General features: G+C 42.3%; 1 protein-coding gene across 2 annotated transcripts in view; it reads left to right on the top strand.

Moving 5' to 3' along the window:
• The first annotated feature begins 6,822 nt into the window (after positions 1-6,822).
• Positions 6,823-16,421, top strand: part of GRIN3A (glutamate ionotropic receptor NMDA type subunit 3A) — a 155,994-nt gene continuing 146,395 nt past the window's right edge. Inside the window, exon 1 of one of the 2 annotated variants that reach the window (XM_032308178.1) lies at positions 6,823-8,201. In XM_032308178.1, coding sequence (XP_032164069.1) covers positions 7,503-8,201 — 699 coding nt within the window. In that variant the 5' untranslated portion in view covers positions 6,823-7,502. The remainder of the gene's footprint in view (positions 8,202-16,421) is intronic. The other variant, XM_032308177.1, reaches the window with a different exon arrangement.

Genomic DNA, 16,421 nt, shown 5'->3' on the forward strand with positions numbered 1-16,421 from the left:
GCTATTATTTATTGACTCTCTGCCTCAGGCATCAGCTATTCATTACTGATTTAAAGCTAGATAAATATATTAATATGTCTACTCTCTCTGACATGAGAGAGAATGAAAAAAATTCTGCAGGAAAGCATAAAGGTCTTCAGAGAGGTGTCATCCCATTCCGGACTATAGTACTTACTGTTTTCAACCTGCCTCATCTTAATCATTAGACGAGCATTCTTGATGGATGAAATGTTTTCCCATTGAGTTCTTTGTAGAGTTCCATGTGATCACAAGCTAATCATTGCTGCTCTGCCTCACTCTTAATCAGCTTACTTTCCGTAGCCTACCCTGCAGTGATAGTACTGTTGGAGGTAGGGGCCAACTGAATTTTTTTTTTTTTAAAGAGTTATGTATTTACTTGAGAGAGAGAGAGAAGGCACATGTGTGCACATGAGTGGGTGGGAGGGGCAGTAGAGGAGGGAGAGAATCCTCAAGCAGACTCCCCATTGAGCACAGTGCCCCATGCAAGGCTCGATCCCATGATCCTGAGATCATGACTTGAGTTGAAATAAAGAGACAGGTGCTTAACCCACGGAGCCACCCAGGCACTTCCAAATGGTTTTTCTAACCCAGTGATGGCATACCAAAAGAAAAAGGACAGTGTATTTTTGAGGGGATTTCAAATTCTGGAAGAGGTCATTTCTATTTTGGTAACAATTTCTAGATGACTAATCCTTATTTCAAAGAGAGGTGCAGTTCTCAGAAGGTTCTCCTTCAGCATAATCATGAGTTTATTTATTTTTTTTTCTGTCTGCATCAATGGTAGCACCTAGAAATAGCATGGAGGAAAACTCTGCTCAGCAGAAGTTCACACATGAAAATATGACATATATATCCAAACCCATCTTTGAGTGATCTAGCTTATATCACCCAAACTCTTCAATATTTTGATCAAGATAGAAGTCTTCGGGTACCTGGTGGCTCAGTCATTGAGCTTCTGCCTTGGGCTTGGGTCATGATCCCAGGGTTCTGGGATTGAGCCCCACATTGGGTTCCCTGCTTGGCAGGAAGCCTGCTACTTCCTCTCCCCTTCCCCTACCTATGTTCTCTCTCTTGTTGTGTCTGTGTCAAGTAAATAAAATCTTTTAAAAACTGTATTAAAAGGTCTAGAGTTGGTATTTACATACTCTGACAGTGGTAATCAAGTAACTTTATGATTATGTTTATCCCTGTACATTAGTGGTCCTAGTGCCAGTCAGGCTTGACCATCATGCTTCCATTCAAACTCAGAAGTGGAAATGAAAAGAGTTTGGACTTTGGATTCAGAGGATCAAATCTGTTTTGCTTCCCCATTCTTAGCAAATGACTCAACCTCACCAAGCATGAGTTTCGTCATCTCTAAAATAAGGATAACACAGTCTATCTAATCATAAAATTAAAAGATCATGCATGTAAACTGTCCCACATGTAGAAGTCATTCAAGATAATAAGCTCTAGAATGATAAAGATTTCATATTTCTTGTCTTCTAATGAAAAAAAAAAAATCCCTTCCTTAGAACCTCCTTCTAAAGAAACAAAAATTGTTTTTCTTAAAAAAAAAAAAAATGCTTTTCCGGATGTAAGGCATGAGAACCATGAAGGCAAATAGCCTTTGCAAAAGTTCCCAATTCTTTGGCTACAGCTCTAAAATTTGTGCTACAAACTGGGCACCAAAAAAAGTCCTTTAAAAATGCTGTGGTCTGTCATGGACCAAGTTTTATTCCAAAACTCATTTGGATAAACACTAAATTGGAATGATGATTACCAAAGGGGAAAAAAGAGCGAGAGAGAGAGAGACTGAGAGAGACTGCCACATTGGCCTTTCCAACTCCTATCTGAGTTTCCTGTAGTGTGTGGTTTAGGAGAAGAATTAGGAAATCCAAACACTCAGCCAATAATCCTGGTAGATGTTGAAAAGGCCACGCACTTGTCACAACTGATAACATACTCCCCTGACAATAACTAGACCGAGGACACCACAGTGTTCTTTCTCAGAGCTGAAAGGCAAACAAGTATTGGTAGTTCCTAATTTGTTGATAGGTAATAGTCTTGGCCTGAATTTGGTTTCCTGGGTGTAAATCATATGGTGCAAAGTAGGAAACATTTCCCTTTATATTTTCCAGTGTCACAGCAAAGACTGAGCATTATTTGAAATAGATAAGACATCTCATTTTTTGCTTCCCTTTCTTTGCACCATTTTCCTAGCTCCCAATGCTCTTTTCCCTTATTCCAGTTCCTTGGGTTGCCTAAAATTCCTTTGGTGAAATCCTACCTAGTCCTTTCTTACGTCCCTAAATTCCCTTATAAGGCAAAATGAATGCCTTCCCCCTATCAAAAAGAAATTCCCAACAGGATATTCATTTTATAATAATCAGGATTAAATAATTTATCTGAATAATCCCATAATCACAAAAGTTACTTGTATTTTTTGAAGAGAATGACTAGTGACAAAATTAATGCCTAATAAGTAGACCATCAGAACAGTGTTACAAGGTATCAAGTGAATATAAGCTTTTTTTAAATTGGGGGAATAAAAAAGGATAATTAGGCTTTAGATAGATTGGCCCTTAGGGTCTGCTCCTCAAAATTGACCTGATTTTTCTGTGATTCATTTTATCCTCAAATTCTGCTACCATCGCTTCTCTACCAACTCCACATATTTTTTAAAATGTTTATTATTTAAATATAGTTGATATACAATGTTCTATTAGCTTAAGGAGCACAACACGATGATTCCACAATTCTATATGTTACACAGTGTTCACCACAAGGGTAATTACCATCTGTCACCACACAATGTTATTATGGTATTATTGACTATATTCCCTATGCTGTACTTTTCATCTCCGTGACTTATTTATTTTGTAACTGGAAGTTTGTGCCTCTTCGTCCCCTTCACCTACTTCACTCATCGACCCTCCAACCTCCTGCCTTGTGACAACCACCACTTTGTTCTCTATATTTATGATTCTGTTTCTGTTTTTTCTTTGTTTGTTTCTTTGTTTTGTTTGCTTGTTTTTACCCAGGAGGATTCCCATAACAACAGGGTCTCTGGCAATAGAGACAAGAATTGATGTGGAAGAGGGCACAATTTGGGCTTAGGGAATTATTAGGCAGAGGTGAGCACTTTTTTCATCTGAATATTGATAAAAACAGCAACAACAACCACCTCCATCGCTAATATCGCATAAAAGGCTGACCCGGAGATAGGAACATGGCATTTAATATTCTTGCCCATCTACACAAACAAAGCTAAATATGGGTAGAACTTGAAATCCGTCAGGCAAAAAAGGAAGAAAGAAGGTAATTTCCCAAGCCTTTATAAATATGTGACTGAACCAAAAGGCCTACAGAAAGCCTCCCACTCCCATGGAACTTGAAAAGGGTTCACAGGAGTCCACACACTGCCGTGTAGACAACTGCCAAGAGCTGTCACCACAACCCCAGTACAAAGAAGGAATCTGTGCTTCGGGAGGTTAAATGTTGCACCCATAGGGAAATGGTGCTGAAAATAGAATCCAAGTTTCTGACTCCCACAGCATCCTTCGTGGCAGCCTTTCCTGGGCTACCTCCAGAATATCTCAGCTTTTAGTTTACTGGTTACTGGTACCAGAAAGCACAGATGTGCACAAAAGCACATTTTAAATTGTGAGCATTTGGATTTGTTTTTGTTTATTTGACTCTCCAACATGGGTTCTTAGATCAGTAGTTCTCATTTAGAATTTGGTAATAAAAAGAGCTTCATCTTCTCTGGGTGAGCCAATTTTGAGATTTGGCTGATTCTTGCTACCAAGAATGCAGCTGGGATGAACTTAGAATCTCAAATTCATGCTGCCACTCACTATGCAGTGACTTTGTGCAAATAACTCAACTTTTCTCAAATATAATATCCTAGCCTATAGAATGGGAATAATTAACACTAATCTGATAAAGTGGTTTTATGATTTGACATAAATATCCTCTCTCCCATGGATTATTGCCAACAGCCTCATATCTGGTCTCCTGACTCCTACCCTTGCCTACCTTTCATCTATTATCAATAGAGCAGCTAGAGTAGTCCTGTCAAAACATAAATCCCGTCACTCTTCTGCCTAACACCTGCCCCCATACCTTCTCATTCCCTTCAGAGTAGAAACCAAAATTCTTCATTGGCTTATATTATCTGTCATCTCCTCATTGCTTCTCTGGCTTGACCTGTCACTGCACTTACCCTAGAGCATTTTGCTCCAGCAACCCTCGACCCCTCACTATTTTATTTTAAGATTTTTATTTATTTATTTGAGAGAGATTGAGAGCGAGAGAGGTCACAGAGGGAGAGGGTGGGGGAGAAGCAGATTTGCCACTGAGCAGAGAGCCCTAGAAGAGGCTCAATCCCAGGACCCTGAGATTATGACCTGAGCAAAAGGCAGACACTTAACCTACTGAGCCACCCACGTACCCTTGGACCCCTCACTATTCCTCAAATATGCCAGAAACACCCTGCCTCAGGGCCTTTGCACTTGCTGTTTCCTCTACTTGGAAATTCTTGTCTTGAATGTTTATATAATTACCCTCTCACCTCTGCTTAACTCTTTATTGAAAAGTTTTCTCAGTTTACCCTGGCTCTGCTATCTACTATCTACAACCTACTCTCCTAATGCGTCCCCTTTGCTGATCTACTTTTTTTCTTAGCATCAACTAATATCTCCTACATTTACTTCTTTGTATGCTTTATTGTCTTTCTCTCCCACTGGAATATAAGCTCAATGTCAGCATTTTGTTCACTCATTAAATATGTGGTTTGTGGAGGGAAAAACTCTCAACTTCTCTGATCTGGAATTTATCTATCCCCAGGACAGTTCTGCGGCAATGCCTGGCATAGAATAGGAGCTTAATAAATGGTTCTTGAACTGATGACTGAATCTAAAAGAGCTCTCAACATTATGTCCATTGAAACACGGAAAAGGAGGAGAAGAAGGAAGGGAAAAGAGAAAGGGAGATAAGATAAAAGGAGAGTAAAGAATCATGTCAGAGACACTCAGATGACAGTGATATGGATAAACAGAACCTATCAGCAAAAGAAAATGGAAAGGGAGACAGTAGATCATCATCAAAAAACCCAGGAAAGAAACAAAAGATGAAGTACAGGAAGGAAGGGCTGTTCGGCACTGTGAACACTCAGTATTTGCAAGAGTTAGCTATGGTTTTACCATGAGCTGCTGGAGCACGATCCTTAGAACCTTGGGAATCATCCCCTCCTGTGAACAGGCAGTTCAGCTGGTCCCTCAAGGTGGTCATGGACTTGAGAGGCCTAAAGAATGTAGGATCAAATTAACCCACAGACCCATCTATTCTTTGTCACCATCTATTTTATTGAGAACCTGATTTGAACATGTATGTAATGCCAAGTACTAAGATAACCACTCTAGGGCACTGTCATCGTCTGGAATGTCACACTCCTTAATGCACACACACACACACACACACACACACACACAGAGGCATATCTTCTTATTATACAATTAACAGATTCCCAGTTTTCCTGCAATGCAAGGACCACGAAATTCTATACTTTTCTTATTCAGTCCCCAATCAGTGGAATCCTCTGAAGCCTGCAAGAATTTCCAGCATCCATGCTTGGTGTGCTCTCTAGGGTCTCAGGAGGGACCCCTTCCCTTGCGGTTCATCCTTTATTATGATTTTCACTCCTTTTCTGGCACCCCAGACTTGCAGCAGCTATTCTGGTTGTCAGAAAAGTTTTGTTCTCAGATGCCTTTAAAGGTCTGTTTTGAGGAAAACAGCATTCACTTTGCAACCTTCTTGGGAATTTTATTTAGCGAGAGCTTCTTCATCCCAAAGATTTAAAGCATGATGGAAACTTTAGCTCATGAATCAAAACAGCCCTCCAGAGTTAAAAGCTAGCTGTATTTGCATAACAATTTAGCTGCTCCAAACAGCAGGGCAAGGTCAGGTGAAATAAATCGCCAAGGTCACGGTTCTCTTGAAGTGGTACTGAAATTCAGAACAGCAGGTCCCCAGTCTTGCTTACCCCAAGGATGTGTCTCCAATCTCCTTCTAAAGGATACCAAGGCATAAAATAAATCTATTGCACGCGTGGAAACCACAGGCCTGCCCTTAACCCTCTCTTTGGCTTCTAATTTCAGATTCAGGTCCTGGAGGAAGAGACCAAATCCTAAACCACTGACTTCACTGCATTACCATACAAATGAAAGAACTTACTAGAAATAGTGATCTGGAGGGCTCTGGGTCTAAACTAGAAACTGCTGTTGACCATGCTTGAAACTCCAAAAGTATTTTGAAGCTCTTTAATTTCTTGGTCAAATAATTGCTTCAAATTCACTTATCTACTTCCGAGAATCTAAAGACATGAGGAATCCTTAAAAAACCGCAAAGGCCCACGTGCCCGAGAGAAGGAAGCCGAGATTAAATGTGTAAGTGACTCTGGCTTTGGTGCCCTTAGCAAGAAAAACCTTTAAAGCGCCACATGGAAGAGAAGCTCGTTACTCGTTCAAGTCCCAGTTTCTTAGAACCCAGCCCGGCGAAGCACTGGATTTCAGATTCCTCAGGTACATTCGCATTCGGAATTCTCTGCGGCTCAGCGTCCTCGCCCTCGCCCTCGCCCTCGCCCTCGCGGGTCTCCCGGAATTTCGCAAACCAAGCCCCGGCGCCTCTGGGGAGCAGACTTTCCAGGGGCGCGGGAAGCGCCACCCGGGAATCTCACCATCAGTGGGCGTTTAGCGCAGCCAAGCGACAGGCTGGCGCCAGGGCTCAGCAACAGGGAGGCGCCGGCTGAGGCGGGGAGAACTTTGCGCTCCGAGCAGAACCACCCTTTGCTGGCCAGTCGCGTCGCTCCTCCGAGGAAGCAGGCGGCGGCGGCGACTGGGCGGAAAGAGGAGCGAAGCAAGGAAAAGAGGAAGTAGCGAGACAGGAAGAAAGATGAAGCCAGTGCCGGGGGGGCCCGCCAGAGGGTGGCGGACGGTGGAGCAAGGAGGATTTGGCTTCTTTTTCGCACTCTGGGCGTGAACGCTGCCTCCTGCGCGACCCCAAGGAAAGAAGTGGGTCTCGCCTGGGCAGAAAAGGAAAAGAAAAGAATCCAAGTGAGCGCGTTGCCTCCTGGGTCGCGTTGCCCCCCTAGGAACTCCGGCGGCTTTCCAGCCCAGCCGCGGGACCGGACGCAGTGCCCCAGCCGCCCTGCAGATGGGGAGAGCAGGGAACCGGCGCCCAAGCCGCGGGTGACCGGCGCCGGCCCGCCCGCCTGCACGCCTCCGCGCAGGGACCGGGCGGGCGGAGGATGCGAGGCGGAGGGACCCGGGTGCGCTAGGCTCCAACTTGGATGTCCCGGAGACCGCTTCGGCTCCTGGGAGCGCTCCGCAGCGTAGAGTGAGCTGCCCGCGGGACCTGGGGGCGGAGACCTTAGGCAGCGGCTGGAGGGGGGGCGAGCCGGGCGCAGGAGGGGGCGCGCTTTCTCCCTGCGGGTCTCAGTAATGAGGAGACTGAGTTTGTGGTGGCTGCTGAGCAGGGTCTGTCTGCTGCTGCCGCCGCCCTGCGCTCTGGTGCTGGCCGGGGTGCCCGGCTCCTCCTCGCACCCGCAGCCCTGCCAGATCCTCAAGCGCATCGGGCACGCGGTGAGGGTGGGCGCAGTGCACTTGCAGCCCTGGACCACGGCCCCCCGCGTCGCCAGCCGCGCTCCGGACGGCAGCCGGGCGGGCGCCAAGAGGGATGAGCCCGAGCCAGGGACTTGGCGACCCCCGGCGCCCTCGCCGGGCGCACGTTGGTTGGGGAGCGCCCTGCATGGCCGGGGCCCGCCGCGCGCCCGGAAGCCCGGGGAGGGCGCCGGGGCCGAGACCCTGTGGCCTCGGGACGCCCTCCTCTTCGCCGTGGACAACCTGAACCGCGTGGAAGGTCTGCTGCCCTACAACCTGTCTTTGGAAGTCGTGATGGCCATCGAGGCGGGCCTGGGCGATCTGCCGCTCCTGCCTTTCTCCTCCCCAAGCTCGCCGTGGAGCAGTGACCCTTTCTCCTTTCTGCAGAGCGTGTGCCACACCGTGGTGGTGCAAGGGGTGTCGGCGCTGCTCGCCTTCCCCCAGAGCCAGGGTGAGATGATGGAGCTCGACTTGGTCAGCTCCGTCCTCCACATTCCGGTGATCAGCATCGTGCGCCACGAGTTTCCGCGGGAGAGTCAGGTGAGAAGAGTGGGGCGCCGCTTGGGGGCCGGGACCTTTATGGAGGGGAGGAGGGGAGAAAGAGGAAGGCTGAAGTCTGGAGGGACTTGGGGCTTTACAACTTTGATTACTGTTTAAGGATCGAACCATGTCCATGGATGGTTGTTTGAAGAGCCTCAGTAAAAGTTAAATAAGACAGTGTAAGTGCGGACAGAAATAAGAGGTAGGGGTAGCAGATAAAGAAAGGAAGTGGGGGGAAATAAGCGGGAAAAAAAACGCCTCATATTTTGAAGAGCTGGGAAAACCTAGTGGATGCTGGAGGGAAGTAGAAGTCAAAGTTCAGGAGCGTGGAGAGCAATCGATTTTCTAAAGATGAGCTCGGGGGATGGGGATGTGAGATTCCTGACGAAGCTAGAGTCTTTAACTCCCGAGAGGAAGTGAGCATCAGGCAAGAAGAGCTGCATCTGCTCTGACTTCTTTAGAAGGTGTGCCTGAGGCTTGGGCGGTGGTGTACGGAGAAAAAAAATCCCTCTGAATTCCTATGAGTAAACAGGAAATCTGCAATAGTACGGAAGCCATAGGTAAAGAAGGGCGGTTAATTACCCTTGGGCATTGACATGCATTAGAATTAATATCTGGTAGCGGAAAAAATCGATGGGAGGACTCATTTGGGGTTGGGTTTTTTTGGTCCCTACCTACTATCTGTGTGATGTGGGCTCAGAGACTGGCTGTATGCAGTAGCTGTGTTCAGCCCATTTCTGTCTCAATGATTTAGGACTAAAAACAGAAGAGAATCCAATGCTTTTGTTTATATAGGTTAAAAAATTGAATGTATTTTCAATAAAATAAGCTATTTGTGAACTTACTATTGACAATAATGTACATGTTTAAAGAGAGGGCGGGATCCTCTCAACAATGGGAGTTTAATGCATTTTGTGCATTTTTTAAATCAAAATATCAGGCTTCATTAAGCCTTGCACAAATATTTATGAAACAAATAGGTAATCTGTGTTGGCCCCATGGTAAAGATTGAGGAACTAAGGAAAGTTTTGGTCAGTGTACTAATAAGAGTCCAGACACTGGAGAATTTCTATCTCTACATATCATTTCGCTATCCCTTTAGCAGGAAAAAAAAAATCTAATCTCTTTTCTTCCACTTTTGATATATATACATAGATAAAAGCTAAAATGAGTAAGGCCAAATACAAGTGAAAAGTTTGATAGAATCTATGCATAAAATATCGCGAGAGTACCAACGATTTCTTTTTCTAGAAAAATGAATCTTACACTTTTAATCTTAGGAAGGCTGGACACCCGCTACTTTCAGCAGTTGCCCAGAAGATTGCAATTTAATGCTGAACTATAGAGATTTGATCTGCAGAGTGCAGGCTAATTAACTTTTATCTAAAACATTTCCGTCACCTGAATCTGAATGACTGTAGGCAGCAGATGGGAAGGCAGGGAAAACACAGGTGCACAATGCTGCCAATGACCAAAGTGTTATAAACATGAAATTACATCCATAGGGTGCATCATTATTAATATATATGCAGAATCAGATTGAACAAAATGCAAGAGTCAGCATCACGTGCTTCCCATCATTGCTTCTCTATTACCTAATACTTCATAAGTTGCCAATAGTGTTCACAGTCTCCAGACTCCTTTCCATTTGTAGATTGTTTGGCAGGTCTTAAATAGCAAGAATTTCCCCCAAATTAGTGTGCCTTAGAAAGGAAATTGTGTTCCATGATGGATTTGTGCAGTATCCAACACATTACAACTAGGGGACCAGAGAAACCGTGAAGCAGCGTCTAGAATCAGACAACTTCACAGCTTTACGACCACTGTGGGAACAGTCTTCCGGCGACAACCCTTACAAGTTGCCAATAAAATGAACACGCCGCCAAGCACATCTACTTCTGTACTTCAATTCAGAAATGTATTTTAAATCACTGTTGTCACTGTTATTTTCATGACACACATCTTGAAAGGGAGAGATTATTATATTAACTCAGTTCTTGTTTGCCCAACTGACATGGTCTCTCATTTATCTTTGTATTTTAAATTCCAACATATCAAACTTTTTACTTTTAGTATATCATTTACATGTCATTCTGTAAGGTTGTATATTAAGAATGTCCAACTCAATGTCAAGTCACCATAATATATAATTTTAGGATATGACCATAATCTGCTTTCAGCAAAAATAATAACTGATCTTTCCCTTGTGTCTGCTAAAAAGCAGACCTTTCTCCCATACCCTGATGTGATTTAAAAAAAAAAAAAAACCTTTCAAAATATAAAAGAATGTCAGAGTCATTTTATACATTAAATAAAAGTGGTTTAATTTAGCCACTGTTCTCATTGGATTCTACAGCCCAGTGACCCAATACATTGATTGGGTCAGTGCCTGAAAAAGGGATTCTAGAGGAAAGTGGACTTGTCCACACAAAGAAGTGAAATAAAATTGTATCTCTTATTCAGAAAAATCAAAATTGCTTGGGGCAGTAGTAACAACAGTGTTTTCTCTCACTTTCTTTTGGGCGATTTATTTCCTTCATCTGAAACTTTTAATTATTAAATAGTGGTTTTGATAGTGTTCTGCCATAGCTCGTGAATGGAAAGAGATACGAATGAAATGATCAAAACCCTGAGGAAAGCATTATAGTTTTATTTCACTAAGCTATTTATTGGAAACAAAGACATAAGGCCATCAGTTTGTAAGGTAGTAAACTACCCACTTTCAGAAATCATATATAATAAAAATTCAGAAATCATACATAATAAAAGTTCATTCAACATTACCACATAGGAGAGGATCAAAGCACCTTTCCATCTAAAAAATTCTGACTTGACTTTACACTCAAACCTCCACTTGAGGCTAACTCATTCTATTAAAATGATAATTTCTTACTTCTAAATTCTGTTCCCACGACCTTCAAGTAATGATGCTGCATATGGATCCAGTTACATTTAAGTTATATTAAGTTCTTATAGTTGTTCTTTCTCTTCCATCCCATATTACCTTCTCTTCTAGGGATTTTGTATAGTTTCTCCAAAGTTAACTCCTTGAAATTTACCTGCTCAGTTAGTGACAGATACAGGTTTCTTTCTAAAATGTGCATTTCAAGTTAATTCCATATTGGTGCCCTTAAGCAGAGTTAATGGAGTAATGTAATTAGCTTAGATCCAAACCCAGGTGATCAAAAACAGACTCAGGGCCCCTCCCTGGGTGGCACAGTTGGTTGAGCAGTGGACTCCTGATTCCGGCTCAGGTCTTGATCTTAGCGTCCTGAGGTTGAGTCACACTTGGGCTCCCCGCTCACCGGGGAGTCTGCTTCTCTACTTCTCCATCTCCCTCTACCCCTCCTGCTACTCATGCATGCGCGCACGCACACACACACACACACACACACACACACTCTCTCTCTCTCTCCCCCTCCTCTCTCTCCTTTTTTCAAATAAATATTTTAAAAAATAAAAAACAAAAAGTGACTGTATTACATTTTTTTTTGTTCTGTTGGTTTTTTTTTAAATGTGTATTACTGTTTTTAACTTCAGTTGAACGTACCAACCACAGTTCGCCAAACTCATGAGCCGTATATGCTAATTAATATGTTTATTCCCATGGAAACACCGTGTTCTTAGATGGTCCCTTTTCTCTGACAACACAGTACTAAATACCCGAGCCTATTTATTAGTTTGGCTGTTTATTAGCCCAGTGTCACTTCTGATACAGGGACCACAACACTAATCCCACTAAGGAACAGGTTCCCCCCACTATCTGAAAGTAAAGCAGTCCTATAAAATCTTTCATAAGCCGAAGTAGCAGAAAGTAAAGCGTATTCTCCGCTTTCCGAAAGTTTGTGTAATACCAATTCACGTTGAGGAAAGACTTACATTAGCACCTGCTTTCCCTTACATTAGGAAGGGGATTTTCGTTTTTATGAAAGCAAAGTGGAATAATGTGGAGGTTCAGAAAGTTGGGGAAGCTGGTAGTGCCGCTTTAGCCAAGGTTTCGCCCGCAATCGTGGTCCCGGAAGTAGATGGTTTCTCCTCCCCTGACGTACCGTCAAAGGTCAGTAGTAGCTTCTGGTAGCGTCGAAGGTCGGTAGTAGCTTCCCGCCGGATTAGAGTGCTCTCGGCTTTCTCCTCACTTCATTTTATCACATAGGTATTTTCGCCAGAGGAAGGTGAGTGCAATACAATAAGATATTTTGGTAAACAGACCATATTCACATAATTTTTATTACAATAGATTGTTATAATTGTTTTATTTGGTTATTATTGTTGTTAATCTCTTACTGTCCCTAATTTATAAACTAAACTTCATCGTATGTGTGTATAGGAAAAACACAGTATTTATAGTATAGGTACTATTCATGATTTCAGGCATTCACTGTGGGTCTTGTAATGTGTCCCCCACGGATAAGGGGGGACTAATGTCTTAGGTCCGTCGTTAGGGGACAAGTAAAGGACATTTATTTTTAACAGATCTACTCTCAACTGTATTGGTTTTCCTTGACTTGCTCCGTGCAAAGCACTGCTTTCTGTCCTCTGGGGGAAATATATTCTTCTGTTAATTCATGATGAATGGCTGATAGTAGCACCTAATTGTTGCTGACCTGAAGATAAATGATTTCAAATTAAATGTCAAAAGATACAAAACTTTTCTTAGAAGTGATCTTTTACAGTCTCCTCTTGAGGTACAGAGATGGGATTAATTTGTAAGTTTTTTTTTAATTTGGGGATTTTTTTGTTTTGTTTTTATAATACTTAAATTTTTTTCCCCAAATGAAATTTTTTCCCCAAATCAGAAGCGGTTAGCAGATACATTCACTGGGCAATTAATCTGTCTCACCCACTTTTCTTGTGCCTGCCACAGTGTAATCATAGAGAATATTTGGTCTTGACCTTCTTTGGCTATTCCATCTTGGAGTTAATTTATGATCGAATCAACTGAACTAAGTATCTGCATCATCTGAAGACCAGTTTCATTGTTAATTCCTTAATACTTTATCTTTGGGTGTTGCAGGATCCACCGTGGATTTTGTGCTGTTAGACTTTATTTCATGAATACCTCCAGTCAGATTCCAGTCACGCTGGTTAAAAGGGCACAATATAATGGGAGGCACATCAAGTAACAGTCAAAAGGTTCTCAGCCTTCCTCTGCCTCTTACTGGCCATGTAATCTTGGGCAAGTGCCTCCATCTCTGAACATCTATGCTTATCTGTCAAAAGAAGGTACTTACCAATCTGACAGAGTTGTTTTGTGAATCAGATAAAAAAACGAAGTACTTTGGGAAAATTTATAGTGTTAGCCAAACAACTGGTAGACAAGTGTTGGTCCGATAAGAATCATCCAAGTCTTAATTTTTCACTAATTCTCATTAGTAGTTGCCAGTCAAATTGGGATGTGATTTACAGTGTATCATGTCTTCATCCTCTACCTTAGCCTCCAATCCCTCATTTTCTTCTCTTCAGGGGAAAAAAAAAAGTAGATTTAACCCTCCATCAAAAAAGGAAAAAGAAAGAAGAACTAGACTTCTAAATATGTTGCACATTTGCCCCAAAATAGAAGACGTGCCATAGGTACTATTTCTATACAGAGGGCAAATTTCCACCTATGACACATCTAACAGTTTCTAGACCCTTAGGTATTGCCATCGAAGCCGCAGTAAGATGCCCAAGGTTTTTCAGAAATGTTGGTCTCTTACATTGGTTAGAAGTTTTTCCTGTAAGCAAACTTCACAATAATAGAGTGTTCATTGAGAGTATGGCCTCTCCATCTGACTCTTCTCATATTATTTTCACGGAAGTTTTTCTTGATGAAAAAAGCAGGGTGTTGGTTCATACTGGGCAAAAGCTCCTTCCCGGCTCTGCAGGAAGCCTTCTCCCTCTTCCACTCCCCCTGCTTACGTTCCCTCTCTCACTTTGTCTCTCTCTCTCTCTCTCTCTGTCAAATAAGTAAATGATCTTTAGGGGCTGGGGGAAGCTCCTTAATCTCATCTTGGACAGATAATAAGAGTTTGCAAACCAGCTACTCTGAGAACCATTGTCCTAGGCAACTACAGGGGGTGGGGGGCTCTCATAGCAAGATATTGTTCATTTTGTTGATATCACTAAATGTAGAGATGAGACTCTCATCGTCTCTTGTTCTGCCAACTGTAGCTACTGCCACTCACATACACAGAAAAGTAGAGGAAGTGTACGACACCGGAAATGTGATGCTGAATCTATAAAACTAGGCAAGAAGGAAGAAAGAACGTCTCAGCATCTGCCACATTGCTTTGTCAGTGAATGCATGAATAACAAACTAATGGGAATCATTAAGCCATTCATTTGTCTTTCTCAGATCTTTTCTTTATGGGATAGTGGGAGAAAAGAGCAATGGGGAAAAGGTGAACTAGGAATAAGCCAGCTGCCTGTCCCTGCTCTCACTTTCTCCCTTCCCTTAACCCAACCTAACACCTCAGCTAGATTTTCAGTTCTCCTTCTGAGTGTATAAGATTCAGTCACTCTCAGGGGACACTGGGATCTCCTGCATTGAGGGAGCAGGCTGACCATACAGACGTGGACTTGTATTGTGTCAGTCAGGGTAAATACTGACACTGAAAGGCTAGTATCTGGCTGGCCAGGGATGGTCTCCTGTAGAGATGAGCCTTTAAGGATTCAAGTGGTAAAGAAACAGGATGACTTCTTTTTTCAGCCAGGCTGAATTATGCCCCATTGTTTTTCATTTGAGTCACAGATTTAGGAAAAAACTCAATCATAAAATATTTTTGTAGTATTTATGCTTTTCAGGTCTTCAAAAATGTGCTCACAGAATCCTTCTAGCAGTCTTGTGAGGTAGAAAACAATATATACAACATACAGAGTACATGAGGAGCTATGCATTCTAGGAAAATAGAAGTCACCAAGAAGAAAAACAGACTAATAGCTCCTTCTAAATTCAGTGAATTTGTTAGCCTACAATCCAAGAACAGACTGGATCCATCACCGCCTTTGAATTAACTCAGAAAAGAGCATAAAAGAGAGACTCTACTTCAAGTTTGATTGTTAAAAGCATATTTCATGCTAAATAACCAGTAATGGGAATTGACTTAAATGAATCATGATATATCTTTACAGTGGAGCTCTATATACCCATTCGAATGAAAATATGTTGACACAGAGATAGAAATAAGATTTATATAATTTGTATAAAGTATGACCTTGATCCTGGAAACTATGAGTCCAGAATTTTATTTATAAAAATGGAAATAGAAGTCCATTTTTTCCCTATCCACACTTCTATTTATTTTTTTTCACACTTCTATTAAAAAAAAAAGTATGTATTGCCTTTGTGATTAAAAATATTAAGAGAGGTGGGGTGCCTGGGTGGCTCAGATGGTTAAGTGTCTGTCTGCCTTTGGCCTGGGTCATGATCTCAGGGTCCTGGGATCGAGCCCAGCATCAGACTCCCTGGTCGGCGGGAAGCCTGCTTCCCTCTCACTCTCTGCCTGCCTCTGCCTACTTGTGATTTCTCTCTCTCTCTCTCCCTCCCTCTCAAATAAATAAATAAAATATTTTAAAAATATTTTTAAGAGGAAAAAAAAAAGTCACCTTTACATTTCCTCACCAATGCTTTTGATACTTCAATATGAAAATACAAATTTTAGGAAAAAATAAATCGTAGAGTATGTTTAGATTTATCAGAGTCCTTTCACATCTGTTTTTCATTTTATCCTCACAATTACTTTCTGAGGTGAGCAAGACAATATTTATTACCTTTGCTTTGCAAATGAGACAAGAGTAACATAAATAAAAGAAATACAAAGCTGGAATGAAGAGAAGAGGCTTTTGCGAGGCACAGACTTAGGTTTGACTCTTAGCTTTACAGCTCTCTAGACCTCTTCCCTTGGGAAATATGTCTAATTTCTTGATCCCTAAAATATGACTATCTCCTAAGGTTGTGGTGAGGATGACACCATGTATGCAAAGTTCTAAGCACAGCACCTGGAGCACTCTGTGTTCTTATTATGATAACGCTCATTCTTTTGATGTAAAGTGTTGACATGGCAAGATTAATAAAAACTGAAATTATCAGAGTAAGAACTCACATATTACGGGTTGCTCTCCAGAGTATTTCTATATGCATTTTTTTCTTAATTTTTTAAAAAAGATTTATTTATTTATTCCAGAGAGAGAGAGAAAGGGAGGGTTTGAGCGGGTGTAGGGAAGGGGTGGGGTGCAGAGGAA

This window comes from Mustela erminea, chromosome 12 (assembly GCF_009829155.1).
Source record: "Mustela erminea isolate mMusErm1 chromosome 12, mMusErm1.Pri, whole genome shotgun sequence".
Lineage (NCBI taxonomy): Eukaryota > Metazoa > Chordata > Mammalia > Carnivora > Mustelidae > Mustela > Mustela erminea.